The sequence below is a fragment of the Streptopelia decaocto genome (assembly GCF_964273445.1).
Source record: "Streptopelia decaocto genome assembly, chromosome: 13".
In the NCBI taxonomy this organism is placed as follows: domain Eukaryota; kingdom Metazoa; phylum Chordata; class Aves; order Columbiformes; family Columbidae; genus Streptopelia; species Streptopelia decaocto.
The window spans coordinates 2457594-2470479 of record NC_138668.1 but is presented as its reverse complement, the minus strand read 5'-3'; the positions used below and the strand labels follow the sequence as shown (position 1 = coordinate 2470479).

The 12886-nt window shown below is 42.6% G+C and overlaps 1 protein-coding gene across 1 annotated transcript in view; it reads left to right on the top strand.

Annotated features, from left to right (window-relative positions):
* The window catches only part of MAD1L1 (mitotic arrest deficient 1 like 1), a 305040-nt gene that overhangs the window by 29064 nt on the left and 263090 nt on the right, over positions 1–12886 (top strand). Inside the window, exon 11 of the mRNA XM_082064189.1 lies at positions 8649–8735. Coding sequence (XP_081920315.1) covers positions 8649–8735 — 87 coding nt within the window. The remainder of the gene's footprint in view (positions 1–8648; positions 8736–12886) is intronic.

Here is a 12886-nt window from a genome sequence, read left to right as displayed (position 1 = left end):
ACAAGGCTATAGTTGGTTTAGAATGTCAGATTGATTGTGGGTGAATCCTTAGGAATGTTCCTCCTTAGTATCAGACTTCATTTCATTTTATTTTTAAACAAGAGATGAACCAGTGATGAAATACAGTCATGGACACGCTGCCGACCCGGAGGAGAACGCTGGGGCTGCTGCAGGAATTCTCTGTTGATAGGGACCAAGGGTTTTCCTCATATCAAACCACACGATGTTTTGAAGCATCTCAAAGATGCTGGTTCTTACGGATTAGTAAGTACAATAGGTTCGTTGTGCTTCCTCGATAACCCGAAAAAGGGAAGACCTTAAGAACTGTTTGTTTTCTGACACTGGAAAAACATAGGGGCCAGAATGTTTAATAGCATGGCAGATAGGCTCCGTGTTTCTTGAGTTGTAAATCAAGTGGTTCATTGTTGTCTTTATAAACTGTTTCATTTATGCAACTGAATTTAAGCCAAATGAAATTTCTTGTGTGTTATGGCATGATTGAAATATGTGGACTCTCTCTCCTGTTTTTTCTTTCTTGTGGGATAAGGCATAGCAATGCATAATGCAAGAACGAATTGATTTCATCTGTACCATTCCATCAAAAAGATCGGGTGTTTTGGTTTTGTCGAAGGAGAGACTCAAGAGCAGGTCCATACATCTTTTTTTTCCTTATTTATGCTGCAAATCATTAGCTTTTGTGTCAAAAAACCTGAAGAATGGCAGCAGGGTGAGGAGCAGAGCATGTTTAGCTGCGGTTGTACAGAGCGGTCAGCCTTGTGCTGGATGGGAAACAGCAAAGCAATCGACAGGCATCCCTGGGGGCTCGCAGCACTACAGAGTGAGTTTATGGGGATAGACTTGGCTTTAGGAAGAACTCAAGACGGTTATTCTGTTTTTCTAGTTAACTGTTTCCCTTGCTACTTCTGTACTTTCTCTGCAGTAGGAAGCGTAGGTTAGTTTTGACTCTTAACAAGTCTAATCATGACAGTACTAAAACACACAATTATTCACCCACCCCAAAAACCAAAATGCTGACGTGGTGGCGGATCTCTCATGACAGAGGTAGCATGGACCTCTCGCCACTTTTTGGGAGCCAGACTGTTCATGTGTCTCACCCTTGAGCCTCCTTATTGCAGTTTCCATGTGGCCGATGTTACCTGAGCGATGGAGCCTGGGGACGTTTGCATGAGAAGAACGCTGAGCCGCTTTACAGCTTCTCGACAGGGGGAATTTCAGCAAATGGATTGAGCAGCAGAAAATGAAGCGAGCGCAGCCCGGGACTGCCCTGCAGCCGCAGTTGGTTCTGCTCCGCTGCTCTCTCCAAATTGCACCTGCAGCAGAAAAGCCTGGAAGTCTACAATGATGATTTGTGTGAGCTGGACACCTTTTGGAAAGGCAACACTCGCTGTGTGAAAAGCTCAGCCGTGTGCTCTAGCACTTTTTAATCAAACTATAGGAAATGACTTTGGTTTCACCGTGACCTCTGGAAGCTCTGGATTACACATCGTGTGGTCACTGTGCAATGACTTGACGTCGGGGTGAAGATTAAAAAAAACACCAACTATTTTTATCTCACCTTCCAAATCAGCAGGTTCAGTACTAGGACGTTCCCTCTCCTTGAGGTCTGTTAAAGCCTTTCCCTTGTAAGGTTACGTTCAACTATGCGACATGAGCGCTTACAAAGTTGCAGCGGTCTGTTCTGCGCTCGCTGTTGGAGCAGCGATAGGGATGAGACGCAAGTATGGAATGTTGAAATGCCCACCAAATTACTAATTTTTTTCCAAGTGAGATTGATTTTATCTTGTTGAATTCTTAAATATATCTTTAAAGTAGAAACGAGAGCTGAAAGATTAGTTATTGTGATGCTGTATCATTAACTTTAGGAGGAAAAAACCTTTTTTCATTAAAACCCTAAAAAGTATTGAATGGCTAAGATAGTTTTCTTCCTTTCCTTTTCTCTCCTCTTCAAATTATGGCTTGATTGGATGAGTTGCTAAGTTTGCAGTTGCTTCAAAAGAGATGTATCAATTGTCTTTAGAATTGTCAAGACACTTACAAACACTTAAAATGCTTCCTTACAAATAAGTTTTTCTTCTGCTTCAAGTGGTTAATGGGACCTTCGCGTTGCTAAAGAGCAATTGTGTTTATTGATTCTATCTTTGCATAAATATAAAGTTTCTTTTCTAAACGAAGGGAGCCTCAAGCTGAGATTGCTTGTTGCTTTCAGTCTACACTTCAGATTTCCTCCATTCCCTTTGTACATAAAGTATGAAGGATGCAGTTTATTGGAGAGACAGAGTAAGGTTTACCTTAGTTTTGCTTTTTTGACAGCTCTTAACACCTTGAATGAATAAAAGTAAATGACTGCTCTTCAAAACTTTTTAATCAAAGTGTTACAAAACACTAAATGTGTCCTAATTGCCTAGGGAATTTTGAGAATTTATTTTTGTGAGCATTGTGTTGTAGCAGATTCTTTACCATATGGTTTACTTAACATAGTTAGCAATAGAAATGGAGGACGTAGGCATGAAAACGTTGACAAATAGGTGTAACCACCTGGACAGGAGCTTGAAGGGGCTTTTTTGGCAAGAGAAGTACTGCTGTGAAGCTTAATTCTCAGACATTCCAGGCCAGGACACCAGATTTCAGTTGCAACGTTTTCCTTTGTCTGGTGAAGAGGAGCCGAGGTCGGTGCCCAGGGAGGTGACGTGTTTGTTGAGCGAGTTGCAGTTTTCTGGTACAAACTCTGAGTTAATATGACCAAATTAAACTTGAGGACTCAGTGCTGCTGTATTTTGGGAAGCCTGTATTTGCTGTTGTGATTATTGTTGTTTGCTGTAGTTTCTTGGGAGGCAAGTCATCACAGACACGGGGCGGCTTTTGCACTTGCTGGTGAAGCTTAAGAAATAAGCGGGAGTCCTGTAAAGCAGAGATAGAGGAGATGAAGCAGTTGTAGAACTCAAATATACAAAAAGGATGTTTGGGGGATTCGCTTCAGACGCACAGGAAAAGACTTATTACAGACATCCCACAGCCTTTCTAATCACACAGAAATATTTAACACAACTAAAGTGCCTTTCCAGAAATCTTCTGCTGCTGTCATGTTGTTGTTCTGTGTTTTGTTCTTCGGATGCTGTTGTTTTCCTGTCTCAGAAGAAGATTAAATTCTTGTTTGAAAGCAGAAAAGGTCTTTCTTGGAGAGACAACAATTTAAAAATCTTCTTGTGTTTCTTATACATAATATAAGAACATGTAGGGAACAAAATCTGGATTTTTTACTTTTTGGAGACTGCTTTTTAAAAACAAACCAACCAAAAACCAACCTGGAAATGTGTTTTGATTGAAGAGGGAGCAGCAGCTGTGCCCTCCCTTTCTGGGACTGATTCTCTTAACAAGAACTTAGTGAAGACTTCTAGCTCTCGCCTCTACCAGTTAATGATGCTCAAGTGTAATGCAGTTTATGAATTGACCCAAAATGCCGCGCACGGGAATGTTTCATTTCAATTTAATAGGACTTAGTCGCGACAATAAAATCTGTCATTGTGTATTCATACAGAGTTAAAAATATATAGAGAGCTGCTAATTCCACAGAATTCCCAAAATCAGTAATTCTGAGTAATTCAGTATAAGTGTGTTATTTGGTAGCTTCAAGCAAGTTTAATTAAAAAGCAACAGAAGTGAAGATCTTAGCCCCTCAAACAGAGTTTGACTAAGTGCCTGGTTTTCTATTTAGTTTTACTTTCTAGTTGCACTTTTAATGTCAGCTACAATCAAACCTCTTCCTTTGCTGGGAGTTTTGAAACATTTTATAGAAATAATAAGAATTTGACATTCTAATAAATTATAAATTAAAAAATATCCAAATTTTTAATTTAACGTCTTCATCTGCTTACCAAGTCCTAATTCTCAGTGTGTAACTGTCATAGTTTATACCAAAATGGTAACAGATCCTTAACGAAGACGGTTCAACAGAGGTTTCTAGCAAATGCCTATGAAACGCCAGTCGTGTGCATTAAAAAAAGGCATAAAAAATCACAGAAGCCGTTTTCCTTGTTAAAAGTGTGCCAGCGGGCACTTGGGGGCCATTGAGTGACTTGGATGGGCATCCCATTAAGTTAATTCTTCACTTCATTTAAAGAATTGTAGGTTTTTTCTAAAATCATTTTTAAATGGCTCCTTTTCAAATTACCTGCACTTCAAAGGAAGTCGAAGAGCTTTGGTTAAGAGCAGTTTTGTCCTTCTCGTGCCGTACTGTGCTGCTGAGCTGCGCTGGCCTAATATACCCGTTTAGGGCACAAAAAACTCTTGTTTCCAAATTAGGCTCAAATTCTCTTGTTTGCTTGGGTTTTTATATTTGATTTTTGCTTAAATGTTATTGCAGAAGGAAATGCTCTCTCGGGATGAGGTGGTGGGACACAGGAAGAACTGTCCAGCTTGTGATTCCTTGTGAGAAAGGAGCTGAAGTTGGTAATTTAATCTGGGTTAGAAGGGGGTGGTCAGTAGGTCAGAGAGGTTCTCCTGCCCCTCTGCTCTGCCCTGGGGAGACCACACCTGGAATCTTGTGTCCAGTTGTGGCCCCTCAGTTCCAGCAGGACAGGGAACTGCTGGAGAGAGTCCAGCGCAGCCACCAAGATGCTGCAGGGAGTGGAGCATCTCCCGTGTGAGGAAAGGCTGAGGGAGCTGGGGCTCTGGAGCTGGACAAGAGGACACTGAGGGGGGACTCATTCCTGGGGATCAATATGGAAAGGGGGAGTGTCAGGAGGATGGAGCCAGGCTCTTCTGGTGACAACCAGTGACAGGACAAGGGGCAATGGGTTCAAACTGGAACACAGGAGGTTCCACTTAAATTTGAGAAGAAACTTGTTGGGGGTGAGGGTGACAGAGCCTGGCCCAGGCTGCCCAGGGGGGTTGTGGAGTCTCCTTCTGTGCAGACATTCCAACCCGCCTGGACACCTTCCTGTGTAACCTCATCTGGGTGTTCCTGCTCCATGGGGGGATTGCACTGGATGAGCTTTCCAGGGCCCTTCCAGTCCCTGACATTCTGGGATTCTGTGATTGTGTGAAATGTTTCATAAGGAGCCTTAGGAAAAATGATACGCAGCGAGCCCATCAGACAAAGGCTCTCGGGTCCAGAACATGTTAAGTGTGTGTTGAGATGCTGACAAACTTCTTGCTGTGGCATCGTTTCCAGGAACACGTGAGATGAGGGGCTGCTCACAGCAATGCGGGCTGGCTGCGGCGCTTTGGGAGTTGACCAATTCTCTTCAGATTGAAAGCTCGACTGATTTAATTTCATTGTGCGTGTGGTGTTCATTCCTTCGCTTGGAACTGTGTAATTTTGGCTTTTGCGAAATTGTGTGTGATCAGGATGGGATGCAGACCTCAGAAACAGGTTTGAAACCCCGCAACAAAGGTATTTGCAGCAAAAGTGCATGCAAGGGGTGTCTTCATCTCTGCTCACCCGACACAGTTTAGTTTTAAAGTGAACTCTTCTTTAGACAAGGTTAATACCCATTCACTTGGACTGTGCAATATCTATGCCACTCCACTTAAAAAAAGAAATCGAGTGCCAATAAAACATTCTCCAGCAATAAGTATAAACCTAAAGCTGCCAATTGCTGAAACTGAGGCTGGAAGCTGATTGTTGATTTGAGTTGCCAAACAGATGAGGATGATGGTGTTCCATTGGAAGCCTGTCAGGAGCTATCATTACTAGAAATCTGTGGCTTTTATAATCCTGTCTCATTTTACTATTGGATTAGTTTCAGTTCTCTGTCTCAGTCCTAATACGTTATAGCATGCATTTCTGAGAAAATGGGGAAAAATTGAGGCAAATATACTTTTCATTTTAAAAAGTCTGTGCAATTATTTCATTGATGCAGGGACCAAACACTTGTGTTGGCGGCCGGCACTGGACATGGCAAGAGATTCGCCTGATCCCGACTGTCTTTGTGATAAATCTGCTGTATTTGCTTGCATTATGAGAGGCTTAGAGCTGCATTTTTCAGAGCCTTGTTGACTTGGCATTTAATTTTACAGAAATTGTCCATGTTGAAATCGATGTGTCTACTTACAGGTTCTTTTTGCCCAACAGACTAAGCATACCCAGACCGTTGCTGTCTGGGGTTTGCTGGTTTTTAGCTTCTTTCGACTCCAGTAGGTGAAAGATGATGAAGTGGAAAGGGAAACCTAATTTGTAATTCCTTTATCTCTCGATTTTTCTAGTTAGAAGCTACCATGGAAAGGTATCTACGTCCTTAGTTCATAGAGAAAAATCCGAGTCAAAGCTCCGCTTCCTGCAGATAGAAGCTAATGAACCCATGTTGAAATAAAACTGTGACTATTTTATAGACTTTGCTTGTAGGTGTTTGCTGTTAACCTTTTTCCCTGCAGACATTGTGGAGCACGCCAAACCAACTGTCTTCCTCTTTCTAGCACATGTTATCGTTTAGTCTTCCATTTATAACCATTAGAAAGAACCGGAGTCCACCAACTTGGAAACCAAAGTTAGTGCAGTGTTAGCTTTGAGCTTTTCAGAGCTGAGATCCCGAGAAACCAGTGTTATTTTTCCCTTGCTCTTGGGTTATGTGGAGATGCGGTTTGTATCGGTCTGGGCTGAGTGAGTTCTCCAGTGTTTGCTCCCATGCCCAGCCCTTAGGTGCTTTTAGTAAAGAGACGTGGAACTGTCTAAAATAAGAATCCTGCTCAGCTACCTGAGTTTGAAGTGTGTTATCTAGCGCTGCAGCACATTTTAAAACCCAGGTGCACTTAAAAGTAACTTGTCTCTGCTACCAGAATTTGAATTTGAGGTGTTTTAATCAAACTATCTCCAGCTTGCTGTCTGGGTTTCTTCTCAGAGCTCCCTTGGCCATGGAGCGCGATGTGTTTGGAGCGCAGCGTTTCACCCTGTTCTGACAAATGGCTTTGGTTGCTGCAATGTGTCTCTGTTGTTGAGGGAGGCCACGTCCATCTCTTTTATTATATATCAACTGTTAAGACTTGTAACACAAGCGGTATTAGAGGCTTCCAGATTTTCTGCTGAGGAAGGCTACAGGTGTGCAGTTCTGGAAGGAAGACGCAGGAACCTTTGAAATGGGGTTGCAGAGTTGAATAGTGCCTGTCTGCATCAGCTCACTGTTTCATTTTTACTTGTCTGGAAGTGAAAGATTATTAAAGAGAAAAAGTGATGCCTTTTCTGTATGTGAATAGTTGACTAAAAAGCGGTGTTGTCAGATGAATGACTTTTCTTTAGTCCTAGGCTCAGTCAAAATGCAAATGGTCAAGCTAGAGGCACATGTACTTACTCATTTTTTGGAGTGGCAGCCTTCATTCCAGGGCTGAATCATGTGAAATCTGGCCAAGGCTTAATTTCATCTGCCAGCAACAGTGAAGCCTTGGTTTGCATGTTGGGAGACCTGACAGAATGTGTTTCTACAGGTTTCACTTCTGCAAAATGAGCTTCCCACAACCCTGTGGAAAAAGCCCTTTCAAGGTTCGGGTCCCTCTTCCCCTTCGGGAGGGACGCGTTCTGCTGCAGCAAAGGGATGTACCCAGTACATGCTGTGATAGCCTTTCCAGCTTCCTTTCCTTTGAGAAATGTGATATAGATGCTTCCCTTTTAGGATGGGAAACCCTTTCTGGTGGCTCAAGAGAAAAAAATCTTCTTGTGTTGTTTGTAAGCTGCCTTCATTTAGACTCGAATCTCTTACAGTCACAATTTAAAGGTAGGTCTCCAAAAAGCGCAGTTATCTCCTGTGGAGACTGTTGATGTGGTTTCTGGGACTGCCAGGCTAGAGTTATCTTGATCCCACTCCACTAGCTTTAAGAATTTGTCATTGGATTTGATGGAAAAATAAGCTTATTCCTGTCAACTGCAGAGCTGTTCCAAGCAGATCTGTGTGAATCTTTGATCTCTTTGACAAGAAAAGGTTATCAGTGGTATCTGAACCGCTAGCTAGAGCTGATGGATTATTGTGTTGGGTTTTTTCCTCGTGGCTCTGGGGTCACTGCTTGTGTGAAGGACTCTGAAGCCAGCACCCGGTGATGGTGTGGGACACTGCTTTGGGTCATCTCTGCACTCTGAGGTTGTTCAGCAGTGGCCAGAGTTGTTCAGTTGTACCGTCTGCATGTACGTTTATCGCCTCATTTTCTCCCCCTCCTGTTAATGATGCTGTGCTTGTGCTCCACTGAGACTCTGTAGTTTGGCAGCGATGAGAGCAACGCCGGGTGTGCTCACCATGTGCCGGTGCTGAGCGCTGGGGTGGGGAAGAGGCCGTGAGGACCTGTTCTTGTGTATGTCCAATCAAGTGTGTACATTGAAGTGATCAACCGTCTCTTCATTTGGTATGAATGTTCACGCAGGCTGCTCGTTTTGAAGAATTAGGTGTTGCTGACTCTACATCTTTTGGGAGGGTTCAGGGCTTCAAGTGGACAGCGCTGAGATGCCGCAACTTGGATGGTGATTCCAGCACCCGGCAATGGCTTTAGTAAAACCGGCTTTGATGTGAGCTGGGCAGCACGTAACCCAGCGTTGTTCTAAGGAGCTGCACCAGCTTTGGCCTGGTGAAATTGCTTTGTCTGCTGGTTGTGTATGGAACAATTTTAACCAATGATTTGTTAAAACTTTCTATTTTGTTTTAATTGTGTAGGACACCTGATGATCTCTCGAGGCAAATTGTGGCCCTGCAGCAAAGGGAGCTTGTGCTGAAAGAGCAGAACTCCACCATCACAAACAGGTAAGTGATACCAATAGTGGATGCTGGTTGCAAGACACTGCTATTAATATATTATAGCTTATAGAAAGAAAACAAGGACTGCAGCTGGAGAGGATGGCTTTTTAGATTTCCCTGCTACTCCGTGGAGCCTTCTATGCTACCTCTGTCTTTCCCATGTTGATGAAGAGTTTTTTGCTTATGTAAATCGTTGCAGGAAGAAAAAGATGAAGAGCTGTGGGAAGATGCGATGGAGAGTTTATCCAGCTTTACTTTATGAGCTAAAGTGTTTGCAAGGGGAAATAAGCTGCTTTCCCAGAGCATCTCACCTGGAAAGGGAATGTCCCAGCAAAATGTGCAAAATAGCTGTGTGGGTATGGGAAGGGAGCAAGAGCCCTGAGGGCTGTGATTTCACTGCTTAGAGGACCAGTTTGTGTAGATAGCGATGGAAAAGTGTGTTTGCAGTTTCGATGGCAAAGTATTGCTTGGCTTGAGAGGAGCAATCTGTTTATAGAATGAAATATGTATTTGAAACCGGAGGGTGTTTAGGCCTTTGCTCTGGTGTGGGAGTGAATATCTAATAGGGGAAATGAATTTGTCTGCCAGAATTTAACTTTCCAGACTGCACTGGTTACACGTGGCATTTCTTAACATGGTTCCATAACGTGCAAGAAAGCGCTTCTTATTATTGGTGCACAGATTCTTTTCACACTGTTTTATTTTGTCATATTAGGAGCCTGTTGTCTGTTGGTGTTAAAAACAACACCTCTTGGAACTGTTTGCATGACCAAGGTATTAGCTGACTTGTCTAAGCAGCAGAAGTGTGGAGAATTTCAACCTTTGGCGTGAACATGTTGAATTTAAAACAGTCAAATTACTGCGTAATTGAGCGCTGGACAAGCACTCTTGGTTTGTCTTGGGCTGTGTTTGCTCGCGCGTCTCCTGAGCTCCGCGGTGGGTTTGTGGTTCGAGAGATGATTGTGTTCTGGGCTTCGCGTTACCAGTGATGGGCAGGATTCAAACTGGGTGTTAAAAGCTCCGTGTGTGGTGCTGCTGTTAACACACCAGTTTAGTCAGTTGTACCATTGTTAGCCAACTGTGAATTCCCACAGGTGCAGCCGCCAAATTGTTCTGTGGTTTTTGCTCAGAAATTTAGAGAGGGAAGAAATTCTCACAGATATAAAAAAGACATTTCATACATTAAAAATAAACCAAGCAAATCTTCAAGCCCACAGTTGATCAAATGATCAAATAAAAGAATGATGAGAATATCTGAGTTATTGATTTTGATTTTTTTTTTCTGTCAGATAAATGCTTTTCTAAATTTATTAGTGGCCAAGGGGAAGCATCTGTTGGAAAAGCAGCCTTTGGGTAGTGCCTCTTCACGCTGGATGTAATTGTGCCAATTTAGTTGAAAAATAAAAACATGATTAAGATTACTTTTTGATTTCAAGTGAAATGGGCTGGAAAGCTGCTTAAATTAAGATTCTAACGTTTTCTTGATGCGGTGCTGTGTGTCATTTCCAAAACTGATAATTTCAGCTTGCTTCTGTCACATACCTTATTCTGTCTTAAAATGCAGGCAATAAGATACATTTTTAAAAACCTATCATTACAGATGATTTGAAAGTTCCCAGGAGAAGGTCTTGAGTCTTTGCAAATAAAACCTTGTTAAGGAGGCGAATCTAATTTTCTCTTTTCCCTGAATGGCATCAGATTTAGCTGATGGTCTTCTCTTATTTGTTTCATAATTGTGTTCAGAATGGCCCGTGCATTACAGTAACTTAATATGTGCTCGTGACTCCCTCTAGTGATTGAGCCAGCACTTATTTAGTTTTCTATTGTTTTTTCAGCTACAAGTTCTTTTGCCCTTACTTGAAATATGTTAAGTCTTCAATACGGAGAGCGCTTTGTTTGGTGTGTAGTCAGTGGTTGTGTATGAAGCAGTGTGAACTACAGAGGCAGAAGAATTTTTGCCCACCTTAAGAAGCTTTGATTAATTTTCGCCATTAAAATTAATGATTTGGTAGATGCTTAAGAAAACATCATTGTTAGTCTGAATTTATTCTTTGGCAATGAGGTGGAGAATCGCAGATAGTCCTGGCTTACCAGGGCAAATCTGGTTTAGTAGCAGCGGTCTGAGCGTGGTGTTAAAGATGCTGATCCGAGCCTCTTCTCTGAATGGCTGATATTGAGCATATCAGTGTATGTTTTTGGTCATCACTGAACTTTTACACAAAGGCAGAAGAGTGCCTGGAAGGTTTGGGGTTTTTTATTGCAAGCTGGGTATTCTTTCAGTCTTTATACTGCAGTCGTTTCATTGGTTTTTATTCCCAGAGATGATACCTTTCCCACGTTGTTTGGTGACTGTGATAGACACTTGCCAGCTACTGTTTGTCTCCCGATCTAACAAATAGTCCCCAGTTTCTTTCCGATAGGAGATGATGCTTGGTAGTGGAGCGGGATTTAATCGCTAATGTAGCGCATTATGAGCAGGACTTGACTTCAGAAAACAAACCAGGCATGGAAAAGGTGTTGCAAGGGAACAATTTGCTGTGTATGGTCCCATCCGTTTCGGTAAAACTGGAGACAGATCTGACTCAACTGCTTCTCAATGTCCCTTAGTTGATCTAGAATGGAGAGTTATGGTACACAAACACGCTGGTAACAACACTTTCCAAATGCATGTGGCTTCACTAAACAGGCTAAATTTACTTTGTCTCATTCTTCTATTTATTACAGTATATTTTTTAGAGTGGGTGTTTCTGTCATTAAAAAGGCAGCAGAGGTCATCACACCACAGAAAAGCCACATCATTCCAAATCAGCCTTTGCACTGGTGTTCCCGCTGCTCTGGCCGGGGCTCCGGGGCTCAGTCTGTGTGTGTTTGGTGCACGCTGCGCGGTTGCCGTGTCTCAAGCCCTCCCAGCCATCAAAAGAGGATGCGGATCATATTTGCTGTATCACTCACGTCAGATGCTTTTAGACACAGAACCACAGGACTGAATTTCCTGAACAGTGGGTTTAAATCAATTTCTTTTAACAGTGATTGTTTACATGTCTGAGTTGTGTCGACTCCCTTGGAGCTCATTTTTGCCGGGGAGAAAAGCCTTCCCGCGGTGGTAGAATGGAGAAAGAGGAGCAGGTCGCTCTTGCGCCAAACACAAACAGCAACTCGCTTCTCTTTGCAGCTTCAGGATTGCTGAGTAACGGAGCTGCAAGTGCCATCGGTAGCGCGTGATGGGATCTCACCCCGTTGTGGAGTGTGTTGCTACAAGCTGTGTAAATAAAGTAAATTATACTTTCAGCAGGAACAGTGGGAAATGTCGCGGAGCTCGGTAACTGCAGAATAAAGATAACAATCCAAAGGTTCCAAAGTTCAAAAGAAGATTGCTTAAGGCCACCTTGATAGCATGGAGTAAGTGTAGCTGTTCTGCCCTTCAGGAGAAGGGAAGGAAGGAAAGGTGTTTCCTTAGAGGGTAAATGAAACCATGCAGCCATTGTTAATTTAAGAACATATTTCTCCCCAGATTGTGAATGCTATAGATGTGGTATGTTGAAATGTACTTTTTCAAGAAGAGTTGATAGTTGTAGCTTGTACTATCCAGAGCTGGTCAAACGGCTTGTAAGCTTGTCTTATGGAAAAGTTCTGTAGTAGTTGCACTATTTTTTTAAGTCAGAAAACTCGACTATTTCTTTTTTTCAGCATTGTGTGAAGTCTCTGGAGAGACTGCCGAATGCAATTCTGGGAAAGCATTGTAGAATTGGAAACTTAGGGGAAAACTGCCCTTCTTGGCAGTGTTGGCCTCTGAGATGGCTCAGGATGAAGGAATGATGCTGCTTACGGTTTGATCTTTGCTTCGATTCTGACAGACAGGCAACGAAAATGTCCTTTGTCTTGGTTACTTACCCCTCCCAAAGCAACAATTTCTTTTCTACTTTTGCTCTTGTTATCTAAGTGTAATATTGACCTTGGACCACTGAGGTGTCTTGTAGGAAGTCAAATCCAAGGCAACACAGAAGTGAAGATGGTGCTGAGCGGGATGAAGGACACAAAGTGAAAAGGAAGAGCAGTAAATCTTCGGTTCTGGTGTTGGGATCCAGGAGCTGATGGTTTATTCTCATCATCGAGTGTCAGAAACCCAGCCATGTGTTTTGACATATTGTTTTGTGTGT